Source organism: Chlorocebus sabaeus, chromosome 5 (genome assembly GCF_047675955.1).
Source record: "Chlorocebus sabaeus isolate Y175 chromosome 5, mChlSab1.0.hap1, whole genome shotgun sequence".
Lineage (NCBI taxonomy): Eukaryota > Metazoa > Chordata > Mammalia > Primates > Cercopithecidae > Chlorocebus > Chlorocebus sabaeus.
Window position 1 is genome coordinate 21,350,332 of NC_132908.1, and position 27,598 is coordinate 21,377,929.

General features: G+C 45.8%; 1 protein-coding gene and 1 long non-coding RNA gene across 2 annotated transcripts in view; one reads left to right on the forward strand and one right to left on the reverse strand.

Annotated features, from left to right (window-relative positions):
- The window catches only part of COG7 (component of oligomeric golgi complex 7), a 63,707-nt gene extending 39,613 nt beyond the window's left edge, over positions 1-24,094 (reverse strand). The window contains exons 1-6 of the mRNA XM_037989750.2: positions 23,731-24,094; positions 17,818-17,966; positions 17,065-17,181; positions 14,439-14,607; positions 6,726-6,808; positions 5,635-5,757 (exon numbers count right to left, since the gene is read on the reverse strand). Coding sequence (XP_037845678.1) covers positions 5,635-5,757; positions 6,726-6,808; positions 14,439-14,607; positions 17,065-17,181; positions 17,818-17,966; positions 23,731-23,899 — 810 coding nt within the window. The 5' untranslated portion in view covers positions 23,900-24,094. The remainder of the gene's footprint in view (positions 1-5,634; positions 5,758-6,725; positions 6,809-14,438; positions 14,608-17,064; positions 17,182-17,817; positions 17,967-23,730) is intronic.
- Positions 23,933-26,597, forward strand: LOC140711661 (uncharacterized). Its single transcript, XR_012092928.1, has 2 exons — positions 23,933-24,032; positions 26,492-26,597. It is a non-coding gene; the product is annotated as an uncharacterized lncRNA (long non-coding RNA).
- The last annotated feature ends 1,001 nt before the right edge of the window (positions 26,598-27,598 follow it).

Genomic DNA, 27,598 nt, shown 5'->3' on the forward strand with positions numbered 1-27,598 from the left:
GCACAGTGGCTGACACCTGTAATCCTACCACTTTGGGAGGCTGACGTGGGCAGAGCGCTTGAGGCCAGGGGTTCGAGACCAGCCTGCGCAAAATACAAAAATTAGCCAGACATGGTGGCATGTGCCTGCAGTTCCAGCTACTTTGGAGGCTGCGGCATGAGAATCACTTGAACTGGGGAGGAGGAGTTTGCAGTGAGCCCAGATTGTGCCACTGCCCTCCAGCCTGAACAACATAGTGAAACCCCATATCTACTAAAAATACAAAAAAAAAAAAAAAAAAAAAATTAGCTGGATGTGGTGGCACACTCCTGTAATCCCAGCTACTCAGGAGGCTGAGGCAGGAGAATTGCTTGAACCCAGGAGGCGGAGGTTGCAGTGAGCCAAGATCATGCCATTGCACTCCAATCTGGGCAACAGAGCGAGACTCCATCTCAAAAAAAACAAAAAACAAAAAACTGCTACAACTCAATAATAAAAAGGCAAATCACCTTTCTTTTTTTTTTTTTTAAAGGACAAAAGACTTGAATAGACATTTCGCAAAAGAAGATGCACAAATGGCCAATAAGCTCGTGAAAAGTTCCTCAACATCCTTAGTCATCAGGAAAATGCAAATAAAAACCATGATGAGATACTACTACACACCCACCAGTATGGCTAAAAATAAAGAGAATGTCAACACCTAATTTTGGCAAAGATGTGGAACAACCAGAACTCTCACACACTGTGTAGGAGTGGAAAAAGTACAACCACTTTGAGCAAAGTGGTTGTTTCTTTCCTTTTATTTACTTATTATTATTATTATTTTTTGAGATGGAGTCTCACTCTGCCGCCCAGGCTGGAGTGCAGTGGTGCGATCTCGGCTCACTGCAACCTCCACCTCCCAGGTTCAAGCGATTCTCCTGCCTCAGCCTCCCGAGTAGCTGGGATTACAGGCATGTGCCACTACAGTCAGCTAACTTTTGGTATTTTTGGTAGAGACAGGTTTTTACCATGTTGGCCAGGCTGTTCTCAAACTCCTGACCTCAGGTGATCCACCCAACTCTGCCTCCCAAAGTGCTGGGATTACAGGCATGAGCCACCACGCCCAGCCATCTTTCTTTTTTTTGAGACAGAGTCTCACTCTGTTGCCCAGACTGGAGTGCAGTAGAGCAATCATGGCTCACTGAAGCCTCAACTTCCCAGGCTCAGGTGATCCTCCCACCTCAGCCTCCTGAGTTGCTGAGACTACAGGCATGTGCCACCACGCCCAGCTAATTTTTGTACTTTCTGTAGAGACAAGATTTTGCCATGTTGCCCAGGTGGGTCTCAAACTTCTGGGCTCAAGCAATCCTCCTGCCTTGGCCTCCCAAAGTGCTGAGATTACAGGTGTGAGCCACCATGCCTGGCTGGGGAGTTCCTTATAAACCAAAACATACACCTATGATTTGACCCTGCAATTCCATTCCTAGGTATTTACTCAAGAGATGGGAACACATGTCTACAAAAAAACCTACAGAACAATATTCAAAGTATCTTTATTCATAATTGCCCAACACTGGAAACATACCAAGTATCTACCAATAAGAAGTATCAACAGGCTGGGTGCAGTGGCTCAGGCTTGTAATCCCACCACCTTTGGGAGGCCGAGGCAGGTGGATCACCTGAGGTCAGGAGTTCGAGACCAGCCTGGCCAACATGAAGAAACCCCATCTCTACTAAAAATACAAAAATTAGCTGGGCATGGTGGTGTATGCCTATAATCCCAGCTACTCACAGGGCTGAGGCAGGACAATCACTTGAACCTGGGAGGTAGAGGTTGCAGTGAGACGAGATCGTGCCACTGCATTCTAGCCTGGGTGACAAGAGTGAAACTCCATCTCAAAAATTTTTTTAAAAAGTATAAACAAACAGGTATATACACACCATGTATTCAGCAACAGAAAGGAACGAACTAGTGATACACACAACACGAGCAAATCTCAAAAACATGCTGAGTGAAAGAAGCTGTCTGATTCCATCTAGGTGAAATTCTAGAACACGTTGAACTAACTTATGATGGAAAAAATCAGGGCAGTGGTTGCCTTAAGGGTGTTGGTGCACAGACCAACTGGGAAGGAGCATGAGGGAACTTTCCAGGGCGATGGTGATATGGATGTTCTGGATCCTCAAAGGGGATTATGCTACCCAGGTATTTGTAGTTGTCAAATGAATGGGATGGCATATTTAAGATCACTGTGGCTGGGTGCAGTAGTTCACACCTGTAATCCCAGCACTTTGGGAGGCCTGCGACCCAACAGTGGGAGGATCGCTTGAGCCCAGGAGTTCGAGACCAGCTTGGGCAACATGGCAAAACCCTGTCTCCACAAAAAACACAAAAATTAGCTGGGTGTGGTGGCACACGCCTATAGTCCCAGTACTCAGGAGGCTGAGAGGGGAGGATCACCTCAGCCCAGGGAGGTCAAGGCTGCAGTGAGCCATGATCATGCCACCGTACTCCAGTGGGGACAATAGGGCAAGACCCCGTTTACCAAAAAAAAAAAAAAAAGATTATATTTCAAATTTTACCTCAAAAAATATAAGTAAACATTGACCTTTAGTTAATAATATGTATGGTCTAAAGTGAATGAAGTTTGCAACTTACTCTGTTTTTTTTTTTTTTGAGACGGAGTCTCGCTCTGTTACCTAGGTTGGAGTGCAGTGGCACAATCTCAGCTCACTGCAACCTCCACCTCCCAGGTTCAAGCGATTCTCCTGCCTCAGCCTCCCGAGTAGCTGGGATTATAGGCGCCTGCCACCACAGCTGGCTAATTTTGTATTTTTAGTAGAGATGGGGTTTCGTCATGTTAGCCAGGCTGGTCTCGAACTCCTGACCTCAGGTGATCTTCCCATCTCTGCCTCCCAAAGTGCTGGGATTACGGGTGTGAGACACCACGCCCGGCCTTGCAACTTACTTTGAAATGAGTTAAAAAAATAAGATGATTGACTGGACACTTTGCTCATGTCTGTAATCCTAGCACTTTGGGAGGCTGAGGTAGGAGGATCACTTGAGCCCAGGAGTTCGACACCAGCCTGGGCAACATAGTGAGACCGCATCTCTGTTTAATTTAATATTTTTATATAAAAAAGAATACAAATAAAAATAATTGTAAAAAATAAGATGGATTAATGAACAGACAGAGACAGGGATAGAGGGGCAGATGTGCAATAAAGCAAATAGAGCAAAATGCTCACTGCACAACCTAGGAGCTGGCTACACGGGTACTCACTGGACAATTCCTTCAACATTTTTATATATTGGAAGTTTTTCATATGAAAATGCTAGGGGGAAAAATCTGAAGGAGACATATGTGCCCTGGCTCCTGTGTGCTATATCGACCTTCAGGAGGTGACAGCCCAGCTATTATACTTACATCCTGAAAAGAAAATGGGTGACGGGCCAACAGAATAAATCAGCAGAAACTCATGTCTCCCAAGGTCTAGGATGAGGCCCCAAGGGAAGTCTGAGAAGTCTAAGTTCTTTTTCTTACACGACGAAAGGCTTTTGTATGTATGAACACGAGCTGTTTTTATTCTTGTGATACAAGAAGTAGTAGAAGCAGCAAGAACACATGAATATTTTTTTTCTTGGCCAGGCACAGTGGCTCATGCCTGTAATCCCAGCACTTTGGGAGGCCGAGGTGGGCAGATCATTTGAGGTCAGGAGTTCGAGACCAGCCCGGCCAACATGGTGAAACCCTATCTCTATTAAAAATACGAAAATTAGCTGGGCATGGTGGTGGGTGCCTGTAATCCCAGCTACTCAGGAGGCTGAGGCAGGAGAATTGCTTGAACCCGGGAGGCGGAGATTGCAGTGAGCAGAGATTGTGTCCCTGCAGTGCAGCCTGGGCGACAGAGCAAGACTCTGTCTGAAAAAACAAAAAAAAAGAAATATTCTTCTTAAGAAAAATAAAATAGAGCCAGGCGTGGTGGCTCACGCCTGTAATCCCAGCACTTTCGGAGGCCAAAGTGGGAGGATCACTTGAGGCCAGGATTTGGAGACCAGCCTGGGCAACACACTAAGATCCTTATCTCTACAAAAAAAATGTTTTTTTTTAATTAGTCAGGCATGGTGGCACAAACCTGTATTCCTAGATACTTGCAGGCTAAGGCAGGAGGATGGCTTGAGCCCAGGAGGCTGAGGCTACAGTGAGCCAGGATCATGCCACTGCACTCTAGCCTGCATGACAGAGCAAGACCCTGTCTCAAACAAAACAAAACAAAATCATAAGAATGAATTAGGTTAGTTCAAGGAAAAAGAACAAGGATGGAAAAAAGCGCTTTAACCAACAACTTGACTGATATGACCCTTGTATAAGGAATTCTCTCCAACCATAGTCAAGTTCATTCCAGCAAATGACTGATGAACATCTGAAGAGTGATTCACAACTATTGTAAAAAATAAAATATGGGGAACCTGGCACTAAACCAGTTGTAGATGACCTGCTTCTAGGTTGGGGTTTCGTACGTAGCAGAGCAGCTCCCTCACTGCAATCTATTTCAATAGCTCTCTATCTGAGTGCTACTGAAAATCGGCCCTCAGCACAAGGGTTTGGAAAAAAAAAGAAAGAAAGAAGAAAAAAATAAACAAATAAAATAAGCCACACCAGAAACAGGCCCAGTAAGTCATTACTGCAAAGTAAGACAGGCTCTTCCCCTGCTTAGAAGAGATTCTACTGTGCCTCCTGTCTCAAGGCAACAGAACAATGGTTTAAACCCTTTATGGCTAGAAATGCCTAGAGACTTTAGGAAAGTAAATGATGGAAAGTTGCCACTTGAAACAAAGTTCCTCTGTCTCTCCTGACTCTTAGTCAAGGGGTACCTTTAAAATTATCTCTTCCCCCAATTCTTGGTGTATCAAAAGAACAAGGGAGACTCACTTAAGGTAGGTAAATTTTACCTGAAGTAAAGATAAAAACATTCCTGTTCACTCAAACACCACCTGACCAGGGGCCTCCTGCTTTTAGATGGGAAGAAAACAGCCTTTAGGAATTCCACAGGCTCCCTTGCTAGACAACAGGTGGTATTGTCACATTAGGTCCTATTTAAGTTATAGATAAGAGTGGTAAGAAGAGTTTCAGTGGAGACCTAAAGATTTCACTGACGTGGGCTTCTAAGCTTATCTTTTATTTTTAAACTTAAACATTTAACTGGTTATCTTTTTTTTTTTTTTTTTTTGTCTGTTTGTTTTTTTGAGACAGGGTCTTGCTTGCTTTGCTGTCCAGGCTGAAGTGTAGTGGTGCAATCATAGTCACTGTGGCCTCAACCTCCTGGACGTAGGCAAACTTTCTGCCTCAGCCTCCTGAGTAATTGTGCCAGCACACCTGGCTAACTTTTGCATTTTTTGTAGAGCTGGGGTTTCACCGTGTCGGCCAGGCTGGTCTCGAACTCCTAGGCTCAAACGATCCGCCTGCTTCGACCTTCCAAAGTGTGGTGATTACAAGTGTGAGCCACCACACCCAGCCTAACTGGTTATTTTTTAACCCCTTGAATGACGGCAACAAACAGGGAAGTTCTTTGAGCAGTACTCTGCAGTTGAGGGTGGCCACTCCGGAGGCAGTCACCCGTTCCCTTGTCACCATAGGCTCTGCTCTTCCTAGAAAAAAAATGAGCTGTTACCTGTGTAGCCCACTGGATTTGTGTGTGCCAAGCCCCAAGTAAGGCGTCATAGAGTCCGGCAAGCTGCCGGTCCAGGGGTAGGTCACTTTGACACAGCTCTTGCCAGGCTGCTAAAAGCTGCACCTGCAGAGACAGAACAAAGGGAACCTTACTGGGTACGTCAACAAAGGTTGCCTGCTAACACCGCCCTGCCCTGCTACCCACAGCAATCACAGATTGCTCAATGGGCTCACTGGGCAGCCCAGCGAGGTCCATCCACTTCAAAGAAAGGTAGGGAAAAAAACTACGTGCAGTTACCTGCACTGATTCACAGCTTTAATCTGTCCTGCAGATGTGATCCCCTCTCCATTTATCCTGCCCTAAAAGCATGTAACATGTAACCACGTGGCACACCATCACTCTTCTGAATAGACCTTGGGGCAAGAGCGGGTGGACGTGTGTGTTTAAGCTTCATGTCCTAATATCACTGCTTAAAAGACACAGAGCACTGGACTTGAAGGAATTAAGGTCAGCTCAGGAAGCTGTCAAGTGTTTTGGCAACCTAACTTCAGCAAACCTAGAAAACATAAAATTCCAAGCCAGGTGAGTGGCACGTGCCTGTAGTCCCAACCCCTCACAAGACTGAGATGGGAGGATCACTTGAGCCCAGGGGTTCGAAGCTGTAGTGCACCATGATCGCATCTGTGAATAGCCACCGCACTCCAGCCTGGGCAAAATAGTGAAACCCTATCTCTAATGAAAAAAAAAAAAAGGGAAATTCTTACTGCTTCCTAAGGGTGTAATAAAGCTTAAGACATAAATCTCCCTTAAAAGACAAAAATGAGAATAAATTAAAACAATGTTTCGAGTCTATAATGAATCCAGCTGTAAACAGAAAAGAGAATGAAAACAGATAACTCTTTTTTCAACTGGCAATTAAATAAATCCATATGCTGGACCAAGAGCACCCCCTACTGGCTAATTAAGAGAAAAACAGCCAGAGGGCAAGGAGGCAAATGTCTTTACCTTCTAAATTTTGAACCTGCGATTCTGTGATTCAGAGTTATGAGCATTCCACAACTGCACAACTGTCATGGGGCACAGCTTCTTACCTTGTGACACTTGTAGTAGTAGGCCAGGAGCTGGGGCATCCGGTCAATTTCAGTAAACACCTTCACAAACACTTTGGACTGATCTAAAGAATATACAATGTGTATATATTGTTACCAGCCTTTCTGGTGTAGACATGAGAAAAAAGTCACCAGGATGAAGATGGATATATGGAAGCTAGGATTCACAAGTTCCTGCCTAGATACTGAATTAACTCATGCATGGGGATCATAAATTTGAAAAATAAGCATGGCTTGAAAACCAGATACTGTAAGGTATTCTCCCCACTGTTCCTCACAGAATTCATATTTTAACATAATATTGACAGGTTAGTTATGTCTTTGAAAATTCCTACTTCGATTATACCCAATGGGAACTTTAAAAAAGCAAACACACTGAACTTCTATATGTCAACATATCTGGTGGTTTGAGGAATAAGTAAATAATTCGGGCCAGTCGCGGTGGCTCATGCCTGTAATCCCAGCACTTTGGGAGGCCAAGGCAGGCAGATCACCTGAGGTCAGGAGTTCAAGACCAGCCTGGCCAACATGGTGAAACCCCATCTCTACTAAAAAAAAAAAAAAAAAAAAAAAAGGCTGAGCGTGGTGGTGCACACCTGAAATCCCAGCTCCTTGAGAGGCTGAGGCAGGAGAATTGGTTGAACCCAGGAGGTGGAGGTTGCAGTGAGCCAAGATCGTGCCACTGCACTCCAACCTGGCCGACAGAGCAAGACTCCGTCTAAAACAAAACAAAACAAACAAAAAAAACCCATAAAATCAAAAAATTTGGTAACTATCAGCATTCCACACATAACAATGGATTCTAAGACCCAAGTTATGGGCTTAATATCAAGTAGTTTCTTACACATTTCCCTAAGGGCAGAGGAAACGACTGGGCAAAGCACTTGCTTCCAGGCTCACCACTGGACAGACAGGAAGGTGGGTTTCCGTGCAGTCTCTGACTAGTGTGCACAGCAGCGCCACTTTTGGCTCCTGTCTGCCCCCTTCTGGCCAAAACGTACATGTCACAACCTTAGAACTGTATCAAAAGGAAGGACAAAAAAAAAAACCCTGAGCTAACAGGTCCCCAGACTTCTTATATTTGCTTTGTTCCCCTTCACTTCTGGAAAGCCCATTAAACTGCTGTGAAGGAAATGTAACAGCAACCACTGTGGGACGCCCAGCTAAGCGCTGGAGACCTGCCGGTCGACTTAATGGGCAGAAATCCATGAGTTAGAAAACAAATATTTGCCTTTAAAATGCTTATTATTTTCATAAGAACACTTAAATAAATGAATCTTCCTGCTACATTTAAAATTATTCCATAGGCCAGGTGTGGTGGCTCACACCTATAATCCCAGCATTTTGGGAGGCTGAGGTGGGAGGACTGCTTGAGCCCAGGGGTTCAAAAATGTCCTAGGCAACACAGGACCTCTCTACAAAAAAACAGAAAATTAGCCGGGCGTGGTGCACACCTGTAAACCCCGGGAGGCTAAGCTGGGAGTATCACTTGAGCCCGGGAGGACAAGGCTGCAGTGAACTGAGATCACATCACTGCACTTCAGCCTGGGTGACAGAGCAAGATTCTAGCTCAAAAAACAAAATTCTATAAATTGGGTTTGACCAGTGAGAGGCAAAAAAATTAATTAAAATAATTCTATAAAAAGTTGCTTCAGTGTATCAGCTGAATTCATTGGTTATATAAAACGAACTGGGCATGTATACTTGGCTATACCCACATTGTCACTTTAGGAGAGAGATGGGAAAGGGGAACATGTTGGGGATGAACAAATTTATCAGAGAATTCCCTTTAAAAACTGTTAGATAGGCTGGGCGAGGTGGCTTAGAACTATAATCCGAGTACTTTGAGAGGCTGAAGTGGGCAGATCACTTGGGGTCAGGAGCTCAAGACCAGCCTGGCCAATATGGTGAAACCCCGTCTCTACGAAAAATATAAAAAATTAACCAGGCGTGGTGGTGCACGCCTGTAATCCCAGCTACTCCAGAGGCTGAGGCGCTTGAACCCGGGAGGCAGAGGTTGCCGTGAGCCGAGATCACACCACTGCAGTCCAGCCTGGGCAAACAGAACGAGACTCCATCTCAAAAAAAAAATAAAAAAGTAAAAACCGTTAGATAAAGAACCACCTCAGCCTTCTATGAAACATGGCTGATAAACAGCACATTGCCTGTGGGGCGGGGGGAACCCTTCCTGATACTTGCCAAAATTAAGATTAATCGCTAAAAGAAAAACAACGTTTTATCTGCATTGAAGCCAGGAAAATATCTGTACTACATACTTCAGAGAATCCCAACCAGATATCCAATCACTTCGGGCCACAATGGGCGAGGAAGCTGGTAAAAGTCTGGGTGGTAAGGGTGGCGCAGCGCAGTACAAAGGGCCAAAGACTAGGGGCCAAGGGGGCTTGGGTCGGGCTGGGATGGAGGGCTGTTTCCTCCGCGGCTCAGCTGAGGCGGCAGCCCACTGGGCTCAAAAGCTCCATTTTCCCCTTCTGAATCCGCGTCCTGCCTAGAGTCAAGCCTGATTCAAATTTGTGCACGAAAACTGTCAAAAAGTGCTTATCTCCAAAAGCAAACCCATGATGCTGAACCACCAGGCATCACTCAAATCCAGCACCAGTTCCCAGGAGCCAGCTCACTCAGAAGGAAACAAACAAAAAACCTTAAATGCATGGAGCCACCACCTCTCCATCCCCACTCCCACTCCCCCCACCCCACATAACTGGATGTAACCCCAACCAGAAAAGTGAGCTCTGTAGTAGCAACAAATTTACTAGAGAATGTGAGGAACCCAAGCTCCTAGCCGGCGACTTTCCAACCCCCCAGCTCCAGCCTTAGAATCCTGTGAAGGAAGAAAAGACTCAAAATAAAGAATTAACAAATGGGGAAGACAGGGAATTAGAGGGCTGGAGATGAGTACTGAGGTCTTTTTCTCTAGGTAACTGAAGAGCACAGCGGAGAATGTAACTTTTCACTAAAGGAACGCTTTCAACAAAACCCAGGTAAACAAGGAAGGGCTTCCAAGGAAATTCCACTATTTTTCAGTAAATACCACGCCCAGAACAAAAGCACTATCACACACAAACATGAATCAGTAGAAACAAAGAAAACTCCACCACAGTACCTATGCACTCAATAAATTGGACTACAACAAAATTAAAAACTTGGGGCCTGGTCCCGTGGCTCACACCTGTAATCCCAGCAATTGGGGAGGCTGAAGCAGGCGGATCACGAGGTCAAGAGATTGAGACCATCCTGGCCAACATGGTGAAACTCCATCTCTACTAAAAATACAAAAATTAGCTGAGCGTGGTGGCACGCACCTGTAGTCCAAGCTACTCAGGAAGCTGAGGCAGGAGAATCGCTTGAACCCGGAAGGCAGAGGTTGCAGTGAGCCGAGATCACACCACTGCACTCCAGCCTGGAGACAGAGCAAGACTCTGTCTCCAATAAAAAAAAAAAAAAAAAAATTAAAAACTTGGGCATCAAAAGATTTCACCAATAAGAGAATGAAAAGACAATCCATGGAACGGGGGAAAATATTTGCAAGATATATTCAATAAAAGAATAATATCCAGAATACATGAAGAATTTCTACAACTCACCAGCAAAAAAACAAATAACCCAATATAAAATTGGGTAAAGGGCCAGGCACCCTGGCTTATGCCTGTAATCTCAGGACTTTGAGAGGTTGAGGAGGGAGGATTGTTTGAGCCCAGGAGTTTAAGACCAGCCTAAGCAGCATAGCAAGACCCTATCTTTACAAAAAACAAAAAATTAGCTGGGTATGGCGGTGCACACCTGTAGTCCCAGCTACTTGGGAGGCTGAGGTGGGAGGATCACTTGAGCTCGGGAGGTCAAAGCTGCAGTGAGCCATGATTGCACCACTGCATTCCAGCCTGGGTGACAGTGCAAGACCCTCTCTCACAAAACAACAAAACAAAACAAAAATGGGGAAAGGATTTGAATAGACATTTTTCCAAAAATATACAAACAGTCAATAAGCAAATGAAAATACACTCAATATCATTAATCATTAGAGGAATGAAAATCAAAAACACAAGATACCATTTCATACTCATTAGTATGGCTATAATCCAAAAACACAAAAAATGACAAGGGTTCGAAAGGTATGGAGAAACTGGAACTCTTGTGCATTGCTGGTGATAGTGTAAAATGGTGCAGTCACTATGGAGAACAGTATGACAGTTACTCAAAAAATTAAACATCAGATTACCATACGGGCCGGGTGTGGTGGCTCACACCTGTAATCCCAGCACTTTGGAAGGCCAAGATGGGCAGATCACTTGAGGCCAGGAGTTCGAGACCAGCCTGGCCAACATGGCAAAACCCCGTCTCTACAAAACATACAAAAATTAGCTGGGTGTGGTGGTGCACACCTTTAATCCCAGCTACTCGGGAGGCTGAGGCACAAGAATCACTTGAATCTGGGAGGCAGAGATTACAGTGAGCCAAGATCATGCCACTGCACTCCAGCCTGGGCAACAGAGTTAAACTGTGTCTCCAAAAAAAAAAAAAGATAAGCATATGATCCAGCAATTCCACTTCTGAGCAGATACCTAAAGGAATTGAAAGCTGGAACTCAAACAGACACTTGTACACCCATGATCATTGTAGCATTCTTCATAATAGCCAAAAGGTAGAAATAACCTACATGTCCATCAACAGATGGATAGAGAAAATGTGGTATATATATGAGATGGAGTATTACTCAGCCTTAAGAAGAAAGGAAATTCTAACACATGCTACACCATGGATGAGCCTTGAAGATGTTATGCTAAGCCATAAAAGGAAAAATACTATGTGAATCCATTTATAGGAGACATATAGAGTAGTCAAATTCATAGGGACAGAAGTAGAATGATGATTGCTGGCAGGTGAGGGTAGGAGGAATGGACAGTTACTATTTAATGGGTATGAAATTTCAGTTCAGAGATGAAAAAAGTTCTGGAGATGGAAAATGGTGATGTTTGCAGAGCAATGTGAATGTACTTAATGCCACTAAAATGCACACTTAAAAATTACTAAAATGGTAGATTTTGTTACGTGTATTTTGCCACAATTTTTAAAATTTTTTTCTAAAAAAAAGAGAACACTTCCAAAGATTTTCCCTAAGAAAGAGAAGAAAATTTTAGGCAATAATTGCTTCACACTCTCAAACAAATTACATATCCTTTCTTTAATAGGATCTAAGGCTTCAGGAAGGTGAGATGTGAGGATCGCTTTAGGCCAGGAGTTCAAGACCAACCTGGGCAATATAGCAAGACCCCATCTATTTAAAAAAAAAGTAGGCTGGGCATGGTGGCTCATGCCTAATACCTGCACTTAGGGAGGCCAAGGCGGGCAGATCACCTGAGGTCAGGAGTTCAAGACCAGCCTGGCCAACATGGTAAAACTCCATCTCCACTAAAAATACAAAAAATTAGCTGGGTGTGGTAGCACATGCCTGTAATCCCAGCTACTTGGGAGGTGAGGCAGGAGAATCGCTTGAACCCAGGAGGCAGACATCATGCCACTGTACTCCACCTTGGGTGACAGAATGAGACTCCATCTCAAAAAAAAAAAGAATCTAAGGTATTACAATGAGATAAAAAGGGAGGTTGGCAGAGCTAAGGGAAAAATTAGGAAGTAAATCATGACATAACAAAAATTAAAAATTAACTAGAAGAACAAAGATAACAAAACTTTTTATTTTTGAGACAAGGTCTCACTCTGTCACTCCTGGGCTCAAGCAATCCTTCTGCCCCAACCTCCCAATTAGCTGAGACTACAAGTGTGCGCCACCATGCCTGGCTAATTTTTTATTTTTTGTAGAGACGGGGTCTTGCTATGCTACCTAGGTTTGTCTCAAACACCTGGGCTCAGGTGATCCTCCCGCCTTGACCTCCCAAAGTGCTGGGATTACAGGCGTGAGCCACTGCACCCGGCAGAGAACAGATATTTTATTTTTAAAAATAAGTAGAGAGTTTATTTGGGTGAAGTTTGAGGACTGCATATCAGGGTCATGGATTCACGTTGCCCTGCATATATGCTCCAGAACAGACACTTCGGAAAACCCCATCAGCCAAATGAAAAACAAGCTTTAGAAAAATGACACAAGGCAGGAGGGGACTGAGAGGGAGTAGGCAAACATCCAAACGAAACCAGAGAAAATACGATATATACGGAGAGGTTTTGAAAAGGGAGAGCTAATGAACAGATAGTTGATGTTCTCAAACATCAATGTAATAAAACAGAGAACAAATAAAACAGAAAAAAAAAATTTTAAGGAAGGCGATTTTCTGTAAATGAAGATATGAATTGGTAGGTGAAAAGGGGTGACACTGGGTTCCTGGAAAAGTTTAAAAATTTTCAAAACTGAAAAAGAACCTAGAGAAGTTACTAAACTACAAGGTAAAAGAATCTTATAAGCCATAGTTTGGCAAACTATGCACCAGCAGGCCAAAATGCCATCTGTTTTTGTAAATGAAGTTTTACTTGGCCAGGCGTGGTGGCTCGCGCCTCTAAGCCCAACACTTTGGGAGGCCGAGGTGGGCAGATCACTTGAGGTCAGGAGTTTAAGACCAGCCTGGACGACATAGTGAAACCCCATCTCTGCTGAAAATATAAAAATTAGCCAGGTGTGGTGGCACACGTCTGTAATCCCAGCTACTCGGGAGACTGAGACAGGAAAGTCGCTTGAGCCTGGGAGGCGGAGGCTGCATTGAGCTGAGGTCACGCCACTGCACTCCAACCTGGGGAACACAACGAGATTTCATCTCAAAAAAACAAAAACAAAAAAAACACAGCAAAGCCCATCCATTTATGAGTGGGTTTTTGTGCCACAACTGCAGAGGTATCTGTGAGAGAGGTCATATGGCCCCCAAATCCTAATATTTATGATCCAGCCCTTTACAAGAAATGTTTGTCAGTCTCTGTTATAACTATTCAGGGAAAAGAAACAAGCTACATACATACAAAAAAAAATAGGAAGAAGAAGCAGGCCAATCTCATACTTATCAGAATATAGAGGGAAATGCATTCACACTAGAAGACAGAATTCACAGAAGTAGCATTTCACCTTTTGTCTTTACAGAAGTATATTTGGCTGTTTTGTGAGACATTCTGGGGAAAAAGAAAAAGAAAATAAATATAGATGGCAGAAGACAATGAAGAAGTCTGAAGGAGAAAGCATGTGGCCCAAGAATTCGAAAATCAGTTATTGCTTTCTACACGTAAAGGCAATCGAAAGACACTCCTGGCCAGGTGCGGTGGCTCACGTCTGTTAATCCCAGCCCTTTGGGAGGCTGAGGCGAGTGGATCACCTGAGGTCAGGAGCTCGAGAGCAGCCTGGCCAACATGGTGAAAGCCCATTTCTACTCAAAATACAAAAATTACCTGGGCGTGGCAGTGCACGCCTGTCATCCCAGCTACTTGGGAGGCTGAGGCAGGAGAATCGCTTGAACCCGGGAGGTAGAGGTTGCAGTGAGCCGGGATCCCACCACTCTACACTCTAGCCTCGGTGATGGTGGTGGGTGACAGAGCAAGACTCTATCTCAAAAAAAAAAAAAAAAAAATTACAGAGTTCCTTCTAATCTATATAATTCAATCACCATTAAGACATTCTAAAAACTGAAGACTTACAAGGCCTTATCTTTATAGAGATATACACAGAGAGGAGAAGCAGCTAGCACTCACCTACAGCCTGAGAGGTGAATGCTGCTACAATCTGCGGACTGGCTAGGGCCTCCAGCCTGTTCTTCAGTGCCTCCAAGTGCACACACTTTTCTGAGTAGTCTGGTGTATCAACAAGCATCATTAAGCTGTTCTGCATACCTGTTAGCTTGGCAGAAATCACAGCTATGTCCTAGAAAAGACCAGAATAGAGGATATTTATTTTAAAAGATCCCTACTGCCTCAACTGGGAATAGATAAAATACATGAAAAGGCAACTCATCAAGCAAGAAAATGGGGCTGGGCATGGTGGTGGCTCATGTCTGTAATCCCAGCACTTTGGGAGATTGAGGCAAGAGGATCCCTTGAAGCCAGGAGTTCAAGACCAGCCTGGTTAACATGGCAAGATCCAGTCTCTACAAATAGTAAAAATTAGCTGGGTGTGGTGGTGCGCACCTGTAGTCCCAGCTACTCAGGAAGTTAAAGCAGGAGGATCACTTGAGCCTGGAAGGTGGAGACTGCAGTTAGCCAAGATCACACCACTGCACTCCAGCCTGGGCAACAAAGACCCTGTCTCAAAAAACAAAACAAAACAAAACAAAAAAAAAACTGTACTCAAACAAATGCAAATTAAATTAAACAAGAAAGTGCCATTTTCCTGCTAACAAATTGGAAAAGTGTTTGAAAAATCATAATAGGAATTGTTAGTGAGGGTACAAAGAAAAAAGATCATCTGTCTGGTATCATAAATTTAAATTTATACTGTCTTTCTGGAAGGCTATTTAGCAATATGTGCTAAGAGTTTTAAAAACATTCACATCCAGGCAGGGCACAATGGCTTACACCTAAAAATCCCAGCATTTCCAGAGGCTGAGGCAGGAGGATTGCATGAGGCCAGGAGTTCGAGATCAGCCTGACCAATATAGCAAGCCCTTGTCTTTACAAAACGTTTTAAGAAACTGGCCAGGCAGCCAGGCAGGGTGGCTCACGCCTGGAATCCCAGCACTTTGGGAGGCGGAGGCTGAAGGATCACCTGAGGTCAGGAGTTTGAGACCAGCCTGGCCCACATGGTGAAACTCTGTCTCTGCTAAAAATATAAAAATTAGCCAGGCGTGGTAGTACCCACCCGTAATCCCAGCTACTCGGGAGGCTGAGGCAAGAGAATCACTTGAACCTGGAAGGCAGAAGTTTGCAGTGAGCCGAGATCATGTCACTGGACTCCAGCCTGGGTGACAGAGCAAGACTCTGTCTCAAAAATAAATAAATAAACAAACAAACAAACAAATAAATAAAAATAGATATATTGTTGAGTGAAAAAATAAAGTGCAAAGCAGTGTTCATAATGAGCTTTGTGAGAAAAAAGGGGCAGGGAACATAAATATGCATGTGTGTATCTGGAAGGATAGGCATAAAGCTGGTAACAGGGCTAGTATGTACAAGAAAAATTGGCCCCTGGCCAGGCGTAGTGACTCACGCCTGGAATCCCTGCACTTTGGGAGGCCGAGGAGGGCAGATCACCTGAGGTCAGTAGTTCAAGACCAGCCTGGCCAACATGGTGAAACTCCATCTCTACTAAAAATACAAAAATTAGTTGGGCATGGTAGTGCGCGCCTATAATCCCAAGTACACAGGAAGCTGAGGCAGGAGAATCACTTTAACCTGGGAGGTGGAGGCATCATGCCACCGTACTCCAGCCTGAGCTTCAGAATGAGACTCCGTTTCAAAAGAAAAAAAAAGAAAAATTCAAGGATTAAGGTGGGGGTCAGGGTTAGGAAAAAAACTTATTTTTGCAGTTTATTCATGTTTAATAAATTTGTTCCCATGTGCATTTGTAACTTTTTTAAAAAACTGACTGATAAATCATTCATTTTGCTTTACAATTGAGTAAGAGTTCTTCATAAGACATCATCTTACTTCATCCTTATATCCCAGGTCAAAAATATTACTATTTTCCACACTTTGCAGCCTCAGAAGGGGTCAATAACCCACCAAGTCCCCATGGTATATAAGGCTCCCCGCTCCCCATGTTCCACCCTCTCATTCATTTACTCCCAAACTTCTCTGCCTTTGATGGTTTTTCTTTTTTTCCTTTTTTTTTTTTTTTTTTTTTTGAGACAGGGTCTTGCTCTGTCCCTCAGCACAGTGGTATGATCATAGTTTACTGTAGCCTTCAACTCCTGGGCTCAAGATCTTCCCGCCTCAGCCTTCTGAGTAGTTGGAACTACAAGTGTGCAGCACCACACTTGGCTAATTTTTAAAATTTTTTTTGTAGAGATGGGGTCTCATTATGTTGCCCAGGCTGGTCTCAAACTCCTGGCCTCAAGTGATCCTTCCACCTCAGCATCCCAAAGAGCTGGGATTCCAGGCATGAGCTACTGTGCCTGGTGCCTGTACATCTTTATCGAGACTTCTCCTGAACTCACTCTGTGACTAAGAGGCTTCAGTCACACAGAGGGTGCAAGCTAAAGAGGCTGGAAACACACCGAGCAGCTTCAGATCTTCCCCACCCTGAGTCTGAAGGTTTCTGAATGCTGCTACTGGCTATCAACTCTCCCTTACGGTTTCAATGAATGCTATCTCTTTTGCTTTCTCCAAACCTCAAATTCTTGCTTAAATACCTTTCATAACATCCCCTAAACAAGAAACCTACCTGAGTCTTAAACGTCTCCTCAATATCAGCGCTCAACGTGCTCCACTTATCTGCTTCCTGAAGAGATTCGGCAGCAAGTTGCATTCTGGACTTCACCTGGTCAATTTCTACCAACACCTGAAAGAGACGTAAGGGGTGAAAAATGAAGGGGTAGGTCCTTTTTCTCCATCTGCCACCAGGGACTTGAAATGTAAGTATGGTGGCTTGCTCCTGTCTTTAGGGAGCTTCTGTCTCCCAAAACACCAATCATCTGGCTAAATTTATTCAGCAGTGCTGAAGAGATGAATCAGCTGAAAGACCCAAGCAAAAGCATAGTTTCGGGGGGCCGGGCACAGTGGCTCACGCCTGTAATCCCAGCACTTTGGGAGGCCGAGATGAGAGGATCACTTGAGACCAGGAGTTCGAGACCAGCCTCGGCAACATGGTGAAACTCTGTCTCTACTAAAAATACAAAAATCAGTCAGGCATGGTGTTGCACGTCTGTGATCCCAGCTACTCAGAAGGCTGAGACACGAGAATCACTTGAACCTGGGAGGCGGAGGTTGCCATGAGCCGAGATCACACCACTGTACTGCAGCCTGCACTCCAGCAACAGAGCGAGACTCTGTCTCAAAAAAAAGAGCATAGTTTGAGTGCTGGGCAGAATCTTGAGTGATGGCTGGCCTCCCAAAACACCGTGCTGTTCTAAACCCTCTACGAGAGTGACCACCTTCCCAAAACAAGAATCACCATTTACGACAGGAGCCAAAATACCTGCATGGATTGAGATGTATCCTGTTCAAATTTTTTAATGTCCTCCTTGACAAGAATCATCTGTTCTTTCAGGAAAGATGCCTCCTGTTTTAGGGCTTCAACATCACGGAGCACTTTGGGCATGTTCTGGAGAGCTTGGTGACTTGTTTCTGTAGTTAAAAAAAAAAAAAAAATCAAGAACAGTGATAGCCACAAAAGGTGAAAGCTGGACCAGTCACCAGTAAAAAATAGAAAACAAATCAGACAACAGAAAGGAAACACACGACCAACCAAACGGTTTTTGGAGCCTGTAGAAAATATGGGGCAGGAGACGAGATGGGCAGTGAGGTGGCCCCTGCCAGGATCACATCCCCAGACTGATGGGAAAGGGCCTTTGATTTCACAAGGAATGAACAATCAACCTGTCCCAACACCAACTTGCCACCACCAGTGAAATCATAACTCCATTTGCAAGAAGGCATGCCCCAGGGGCTTTGCATACACTGTATTACTTAATGTCCATGGCTGTCAGTAGCAGCCACTTCCTACTGATAAGAAAACTCAGAGAGGTTAAAGTAACTTGCGCAGGATCTTATAGAGCTAAAACTAAGCCTCACATGGGTCTGGCCCCAATGCCTGCTTTCCATGATCTTTTTTTTTTTTTTTTTTTTTGATAGAGTTTCACTGTGTCACCCAAGCTGGAGTGCAGTGGTGCAATTTCAGCTCACTGCAACCTCTGCCTCCAGGGTTCAAGTGATTTTCCTGCCTCAGCCTCCCGAGTAGCTGGGATTATAGGCGCCCGCCACCACATCTGGCTAATTTTTTGTATTTTTAGTAGAGATTGGGTAGAGACTGGGTTTCACCATGTTGGCCAGGTCACAAACTCCTGACCTCAGGTGATCCACCCGCCTCGGCCTCCCAAAGTGCTGGGAAAACAGGTGTGGCCACCACGCCTGGCCTATTTTAAAATTATTTTTGATACAGGGTCTCACTCAGTTGCCCAGACTGGAGTGCAGTGGCGAAATCACAGCTCAACCTCCTGGCTGCAACCTCAGCCTCCTGGTCTCAGGTGACCCTTCCACTTCAGTCTCCCGAGTAGCTACAGACACACACCACCAGGACTGAATAATTTTTATATATTTTGTAGAGACAGAGTTTCGCCATGTCGCCCAGGCTGGTCTCAAACTCTTGGGCTCAAGGGACCTGCCTGGCTAGACTTCCCAAAATGCTGGGATTACAAGTGTGAGCCACAACGTCAAGCCTAAAAATATCTTAAATCTACCCATTACTCATCATCTTCACCGCCATCACCCCAGTTGAAGCCACTATCATCTCTTTTCTGGACCTCAGCAATAGCCTCCTGAACCATGTTACTCCGCTGCTTAAAAATCCTACAATGCCTTATTTTAAAATTAAATTCGAACTCTATTTATTTATTTATTGGGACAGAGTCTCCCTCTGTCGCCCAGACTGGAGTGCAGTGGCACAATCTCAGCTCACTGCAACCTCTGCCTCCTAGGTTCAAGCGATTCTCCTGCCTCAGCCTCCCAAGTAGCTGGCATTACAGTTGTGCACCACCACGTCCAGCTAATTTTTATATTTTTAGTAGAGATGGGGTTTTGCTGCGTAGGTCACGCTAGTCTCAAACTCCTGGTCTCGGGTGATCCACCCACCTCAGCCTCCCAAAGTGCTAGGATTATAGGCATGAGCCACTGCACCCGGCCTTAAATTCAAACTCTTTAATGTGACACTGAAATCCCTGCATACCACTCTAACCTGGGTGACAGAACAAGACCCTGTTTCTTTTTTTTTTTTTTTTTTTGATACGGAGTCTCGCTCTGTCGCCCAGGCTGGAGTGCAGTGGCCGGATCTCAGCTCACTGCAAGCTCCGCCTCCCGGGTTCATGCCATTCTCCTGCCTCAGCCTCCCGAGTAGCTGGGACTACAGGCACCCACCACTTCGCCCGGCTAGTTTTTTGTATTTTTTTAGTAGAGATGGGGTTTCACCGTGTTAGCCAGGATGGTCTCGATCTCCTGACCTCATGATCCGCCCGTCTCAGCCTCCCAAAGTGCTGGGATTACAGGCTTGAGCCACCGCGCCCGGCCAACCCTGTTTCTTAAAAATAAAGAAATAAAATAAAATCCCTGGCCAGGCGTGGTGGCTCACACCTGTAATCCCAGCAGTTTGGGAGGCCAAGGCAGGAAGATCATGAGGTCAAGAGATCAAGGCCAGGCCGGGCGTGGTGGCTCAAGCCTGTAATCCCAGCACTTTGGGAGGCTGAGGCGGGTGGATCACCTGAGGTCAAGAGCTCGAGACCAGCCTGACCAACATGGAGAAACCCCATCTCTTCCAAAAATACAAAATTAGCCAGGCATGGTGGCGCATGCCTGTAAACCCATCTACTCGGGAGGCTGAGGCAGGAGAACTGCTTGAACCCGGGAGGCAGAGGTTGCAGTGAGCCGACATCATGCCCTTGCACTCCAGCCTGGGCAACAAGAGTAAAACTCCATCTCAAAAAGAAACAAGAAAAAAAGCTCCCACCAATTTCCAAATATTCCCTGTTCCTGAGGACAGGAACAAGGATAAGGGGAGGCAAGGAGGGCATTACAACCCATGTTTGAGAATCACTTGGTTAATACATATAGAGCGCTAAAAAGAGTGTCTGACATGTACCAAACTTCGTATATGTGCTATCACACCATTATTATTATTATTATGATGTTTGAGACAGTATCTTGCTCTGTCACCCAGGCTGGAGTGCAGCGGTGGGATCTCTGCTCACTGCAACCTCTGCCTCCTGTGTTCAAGCGATTCTCCTGACTCAGCCACCCGAGTATCTGGGAGTACAGTGTATGTCACCACACCCACCTCTAATTTTGTATATTTAGTAGAGATGGGGTTTCACCATGTTGGCCAGGCTAGTCTCAAACTCCCGACCTCAGGTGATTCACTCACCTCGGCCTTCCAAAGTGCTGGGATTACAGGCACAAGCCACTGTGCCCAATTTGCCATTATATTATTATTAATGTCCTTTCCTCTTTGTCCTACAAAGTTTTCCTTCAAGGTCCAACACAAGGGAAGTGCTTTACGATTCTCCTAAACAAGACGTAACTGCACCCTCCTGCCAACTCTCACAACTCCAGATTCTATTCTGAGTAAAGCCACCCCTCACTGTAATTTACTGTGTTTCTATCTTCCCCATAGGCAGCAAGCTCCAGCAAGATAAACTTTTCCTCCCCACTGCCCATTTCTGGACACATGCATAGTTGATGCTCAGTAATTAGTAAAAGATGCAAGGTACAATAAAGAATATGGGCTGGGGATCACGAGGTCAGGAAATCAAGACCATCCTGGCTAACATGGTCAAACCCCGTCTCTACTAAAAATACAAAAAATTAGCTGGGCGTGGTAGCGGGTGCCTGTAGTCCCAGCTACTTGGAAGGCTGAGGCAGGAGAATGGCGTGAACCCGGGAGGCGGAGCTTGCAGTGAGCCGAGATCGTGCCACTACACTCCAGCCTGGGCAACAGAGTGAGACTGTGTCTCAAAAAAAAAGAATATGGGCTGGGCGCAGTGGCTCACACCCGTAATCCCAGCACTTTGGGAGGCAAAGGCTGGAGGATCGCCTGAGCTCGGGAGTTTGAGACCAGCCTGGACAACATAGTGAGACCCCATCTCTACAAAAAAATCAAAAAATAAGCTTGGCATGGTGGCACATGCCTGTGGTCCCAGTTATTTAGGAGGCCAAAGCAGGAGAATTCATTGAGCCTGAGAGGTGAAGCTGCAGTGAGCACTGATCACACCACTGCACTGTGGCCTGGTTGACAAAGTGAGATCCTGAAAAAAAAAAAAAAAAAAAAAAAAAAAAGGAAGGAAAGAAGGAGAGAGAGAGAGAGAGAAAGAGAAAGAGAGAGAGAAAGAGAGAAAGAAAGAAAGAAAGAAAGAAAGAAAGAAAGAAAGAAAGAAAGAAAGAAGAAAGAAAGAAACAATCTGCAGTGAAATAAAGCCCCCTCCCTACCTTTTCTTAAACAATGGACATATCTGGCCAGGCGCAGTGGCTCACGCCTGTAATCCCAGCACTTTGGGTGGCCGAGGTGGGTGGATCACTTGAGGTCAGGAGTTTGAGACCAGTCTGGCCAACATGATGAAACCCTGTCTCTACTAAAAATACAAAAATTAGCCCGGTGTGGTGGCAGGCTCCTGTAATCCCAGCTACTCAGGGGGTTGAGGCAGGAGAATCACTTGAACCCAGGAGGTGGAGGTTGCAGTGAGCTGAGATGGTGCCACTGCACTCCAGCCAGGGGGATACAGCAAGACTTCGTCTCAAACAAACAAACAAAAATGGGAATATCTCTTGGACCATCCACTCCCAGTGGAAGCAGTCTGTTTGGTCTTTCCATCTGAGCCTGAGAGAAAGACTTGTGTGCAGTATGTACTGAATCAACATGCAGTGAATAAAAGTCAAGTCGAGGAGTTATATGAAATGGTTGCCAGTGCATGTTATTTTTTATAATTTAACTTATCCTCAAAAAATGGTTTAGGCCAGGTGTGGTGGCTCACACTAGTAATCCTAGCACTTTGGGAAGCCAAGATGGGAGGATCACTTGAGGTCAGAAATTTGAGATCAACCTGGGCAACATAGTGCGACCTTGTCTCTAAAAACAATTTTATTTTTTTTTAATTAGCCAGGCAAGGTGGCACATGCCTATAGTCCCAGTTACTTGGGAGGTTAAGGCAAGAGGATTGCTTGAACCCAGAGTTTGAGGCTGCAGTGAGCTATAATGGTATCGCTGCATTCCAGCTTGGGCAGCAGAATGAGGAATGAGACTCTGTCTCAAAAAAAAAAATGGTTTAAGTCTCTACTGAGACCAGCCTATCTTCCTCAGCTGACATAAAATCCACCAAAACAATGTTTTCCAGATCTGTGTCATTCCCTTACACCTAGACTATAATACGTTTTTTTCCAGATATAAGGATCTGTTGGCTATTCCTTCATACTCTCAAAATTCATTTTTTTTCTTTTTACAGTTTATTGTTTGGTACAAAAACAGGCTCCTTAACTCTTTGAATAAACATCTCATAGACTCGTGCTCCTAGATTACAAAAAGTCAAAGCCAATTTTCTTTGACACTGGGCCCTTGACTCTGACATTCAAGTCACCATAACAGAAACCGGAGCTGTTCTATCTTACGTTCTGGAAGGTGCCTCAACAAGACATGTTAAGAACTGGTTAAAACTTGTAGCATTTAAAAAGATCCATCTTGTCTTCCAGTGCCTATGGATAATAACAAAAAGGGAATCCCAGAGATCTGCTATTGAGTTAGAGAAGGACAACTGCAATAAGATCCACTCTTTTAAGTTCCAAAAGGAAACTTGAGGCCAGATGTGGTGGCTCACAGGTATAATCACCAGCACTTTGGGAGGCCAAGACTGGAAAACCCATTGTGCCCAGGAATTTGAATTTGAGACCAGCCTGGGAAACACAGTGAGATCCCATCTCTACATTTTTTTTTTTTAAACAGAATTTGCGGGCGTGGTGGCTCGCGCCTGTAGTCCCAGCGACTCAGGAGGCGAAAGGATCGCTTGAGTGCAGGAGTTCGAGGCTGCAGTGAGCTATGATCGAGCCACTGCACTCCAGCCTGGGCAACAGAGCGAGACCCTGTTTCAAAAGAAAAAACAGAAAGAAAAGAAAAAGGAAACTTATAGCCCAGCCAGAGGAGGAAAAGCAACACCCAAAGTTAGTAAATGTGCAAGACAGCCCGGCTCCCAGCTGAGACTCCCGCTGATGTGATCAGGACTTCCGGGCTTGCTCTCTCGCCGAGGGTATTTGCTGTCCATGCGTGCACCGCCCACCCGAGTGCCCCACGCAAGTTCGGTGACCTCTGCCCAGCCAAGAGCAGGGGAGGATCTCGCGGCCAGGGCCCCGCGCGGCTCACCCTCCACGGCGTGGTTCACCTCTTGGATGAACAGCTGCAGCTTCATCACCAGGGTGGCTGCGTGGCCATCCGCCTTCCCGGACGCCGCCTCCTTGGAGCCGGCCCTGAAGGCCGCATTGATCCACTCCTTCACGTCGAAGTCGTCTGCCAGGAACTTGGAGAAGTCCATGGCGGCACTGTGTAAGGCCTGGCGTCCAGGACTTAACAGTTGGCTTCGGGCGGCAACGAGGATGCAGAAGCGAGCGAGCCTGAGAGAGCACCGAGGCTAGCCTCTGAGACGAACCCCAGAAACTCCAGGACGGGTAACTTGCCCCTTTGCGCTTCTCTGTTCAGCCCACTCAGGTTGCGGCTGGGAATGACCCTCGCCGCCCGCCGTTCTTCTTCCGGAAATCGTTGGCTGTTACCATAGCGACTGCGGGCGTCCGGAGCGCTGAGCAGAGCTGGGTGTGGGAAGAACGCCCCGGACTGAGAGCTCCCGGCACCGACAAACATCCCACGTCAGCTACCATTTGCCGAGGACTAAACTATGTGCTTACTATAAAGCCCTGACATAGATTAGCGCATGTATGCGGTGACTTGCGCCTGTAATCCCAGCTCTTTAGGAAGCTGACGCGGGAGAATCGCTTGAGGCCAGGAATTCGAGGACAGCCTGGGCAACAGTGGAGCGCATTGGGCAGCAATGGAGTGCGATTGAACGATCTCTGCTCACTGCAGCCTCAAATTCCAGGGCAACTGAACGATCTCAGCTCACTGTAGCCTCAAATTCCTGGGCTCAAGCGATCCTCCCACCTCCGCCTCTAGAGTAGCTGGGACTACAGGCGCGCGACCACACGCCCAGCTATCCCTCTCCCTCTCCCTCTCCCTCTCCCTCTCCCTCTCCCTCTCCTTCTGCCTCTGCCTCTCCTCCCCTCCCCCTCCTCCTCCTCTCCCCCTCCCCTCCCCTCCCCTCCCCTCCTCTCCCCTCTCTCCTCCAAGTTGTGACCGGAGTCTTGCTCTGTCGCCCAGGTTGGAGTCAGGTAACGCAATCTCGGCTCACTGCAACCTCCGCCTCCCGGGTTTAAGCGAGTCTCTTGCCTCAGCCTCCAGAGTAGCTGGGATTACAGGCGCGTGCCACCACGCCCGGCTACTTTTTGTATTATTAGTAGAGATGGGGTTTCACCATGTAGGCCAGGCTGGCCTCGGACTCCCAACCTCAGGTGATCCGCCCGCCTCGGCCTCCCAAAGTGCTGGGATCACAGGCGTGAGTCACCTCGTCCGGCCTAATTATTTTCTTTGATGTGTTTTTAGGTGCAGACCTTTTAAAGTTTGATTAAGTTCCTTATCGCCTTTTCTTTTATGGATCATGCTTTTGGTGTTGCAACTGAGAAATCTGTGCATAACCCACAGTCATAAACAATTTCTCAGCCTGGGCAACGTAGGAAGACCCCGTCTCTGCAAAAAATTTAAAAATTAGCCGGGTGTGGTGGCGTGCGCCTGTAGTCTCAGCTACTCAAGAAGCTGGGGTGAGAGGATTGCCTGAGCCCAGGAAGTCGAGGCTGCAGTGAGTTGTGATCATGCCACTGCACTCCAGCCTGGGTGACAGAGCGAGACTCTGTCTCGAAAAGAAAATAAGAAAAGGTAGGGGAAGGTATGAGGGTATTCTTTAGGTTCTAAAGTTTTATGTTGTTTCAAGAGTGGGACGAACTCAAGGGGGAGAACAAGATGTCATCCTTGGAAACCCTACAGGGGAGTTTTCCAGGGTGGCCTGTCGTTGGGGTATGAGTGGCTGGCTGCCATCTCCATGCCTGATAGCCACTGGTTTTTCATTGGCATCTCCCTTGGTTTGTCTCATTCTTCTGGGTTGAGTAGGTTTTAACTGGGGTAACCCTTCTGCTAGGAGTCCCAATTATTTGGGGGGAGGGGAGAGGAGGGAAGGAGACAGGAGGGGAGCAATGCGTGGAGGGGAGAGGAGGGGAGGCGAGGGGAGCAATCTGATAGTGTAAGTCCTCTTACTTTGTTCTTGTTAAAAATTTAGGCCGGGTGCAGTGGTTTACGCCTGTAATCCCAGCACTTTGTTAGGCGGAGGCGGGCGGATCACGAGGTCAGGAGTTTGAGATCAGCCTGACCAACATGTCAAACCCCGTCTCTACTAATAATGCAAAAATTAGCCGGGCATGGTGGCACACACCTGTAATCCCAGCCACTCAGGAGGCAGAGGCAGGAGAATCGCTTGAACCTGGAAGGCGGAGGTTACAGTGAGCCGAGATCCGCCACTGCATTCCAGCCTGGGCAACAGAGCCAGACTCCATCTCAAAAAAAAAAAAAAAAAAAAAAAAATTCCTGCTGGAATTTTCATAGGGATTATGTTGAATTGTTGAACTGATGGATTAATTTTAGGAGAATTCCCATCGTGACAATATTGACTCTTCGAATCCATAACGTGAAACGCCTGTTCATTTATTTAGATTGGAATTTTTTAGCCTTGGCACAATTGAGGCCAGATAATTTTTGGTTATGGGAGTGTCCTATGCATTGTAAGATATTTTGCAGCATCCCTGGCTGCTACCCATTGGGAGCAACATCCTCTCCTCCAAGTTGTGACAACCAAAATCTGTCCACACAGTGCCAAGTGTCCCCTAGTGGGAATCACCCCTGGGAATTTAGATCTGATTTAGATTTTCTTTAATTTCTCTCAGCAATATTTTGTAGTTTTCATTGTATAATACAAGTCTTGTGCTTATTTTGTTTGTTTATTTATAAGTATTTCCTTTGCCGGGCACAGTGGCTCATACCTGTAATCCCAGCACTTTGGGAGGCCGAGGCAGGTGGATCACAAGGTCAGGAGTTCGACAGGAGACCAGCCTGCCCAACATGGTGAAACCCCATCTCTACTGAAAATACAAAAATAGCCTGGCGTGGTGGTGTGTGTCTGTAATCCCAGCTACTCAGGAGGCTGAGGCAAGAAAACTGCTTGAACCCAGGAGACAGAGGTTGCAGTGAGCAAACTCTAATCCAGCGCCACTGTAATCCAGCCTGGGTGACAGAGTGAGACTCCGTCTCAAAAAATAAATAAAATAAAATAAGTGTTTCCTTTTAATGCTACTGTGAATGGAATTTTCTTAATTTTCATAGTTTCTTGTTACAGAAAAACGACTTTTGTGTGTGTGTGTGTGTGTGTCAGAGTCTCGCTTTGTCACACAGGCTGGAGTACAGCAGGGCAATCTCAGCTCACTGCAACCTCCGTCTCCCAGATTCAAGCAATTCTCCCACCTCAGCCTTCCAAGTAGCTGGGATCACAGGCATGTGCCACCAAGCCCGGCTAATTTTGCATTTTTAGTAGAGACGGGTTTTTGCCATGTTGGTCTGGCTGGTCTCAAACTTCTGACCTCAGGTGATCCACCCACCGGGCCTCCCAAAGTGCTGGAATTACAGTCATGAGCCACGGTTCCCAGCGTGAATCAGTTGTTAATAATGAGTTTAACTGTATAACAAACCTGCAATTGTACCCCTAAACCTAAAAGTTTAAAAATACATGGGCCCTTATTAAAAATTGTCCATTTTGGGCTGGGCGCAGTGACTCACCCCTGTAATCTCAGCACTTTGAGATGCCGAGGCAGGCAGATTACTAGCTCAGGAGTTCGAGATCAGCCAACATGGTGAAACACTGTCTCTACGAAAAATACAAAAAATTAGCCGTTTAGCTGGGTATGGTGGCAGACACCCATAATCCCATCTACTTAAGAGGCTGAGGCAGGAGAATTGCTTGAACCCAGGAGGTAGAGGTTGCAGTCGGTGGAGATCGAGCCATTGTACTCCAGCCTGGGCGACAGAGCAAGACTCCATCTCAAAAAAAAAAAAAAAAAATATATATATATATATATATAGAGAG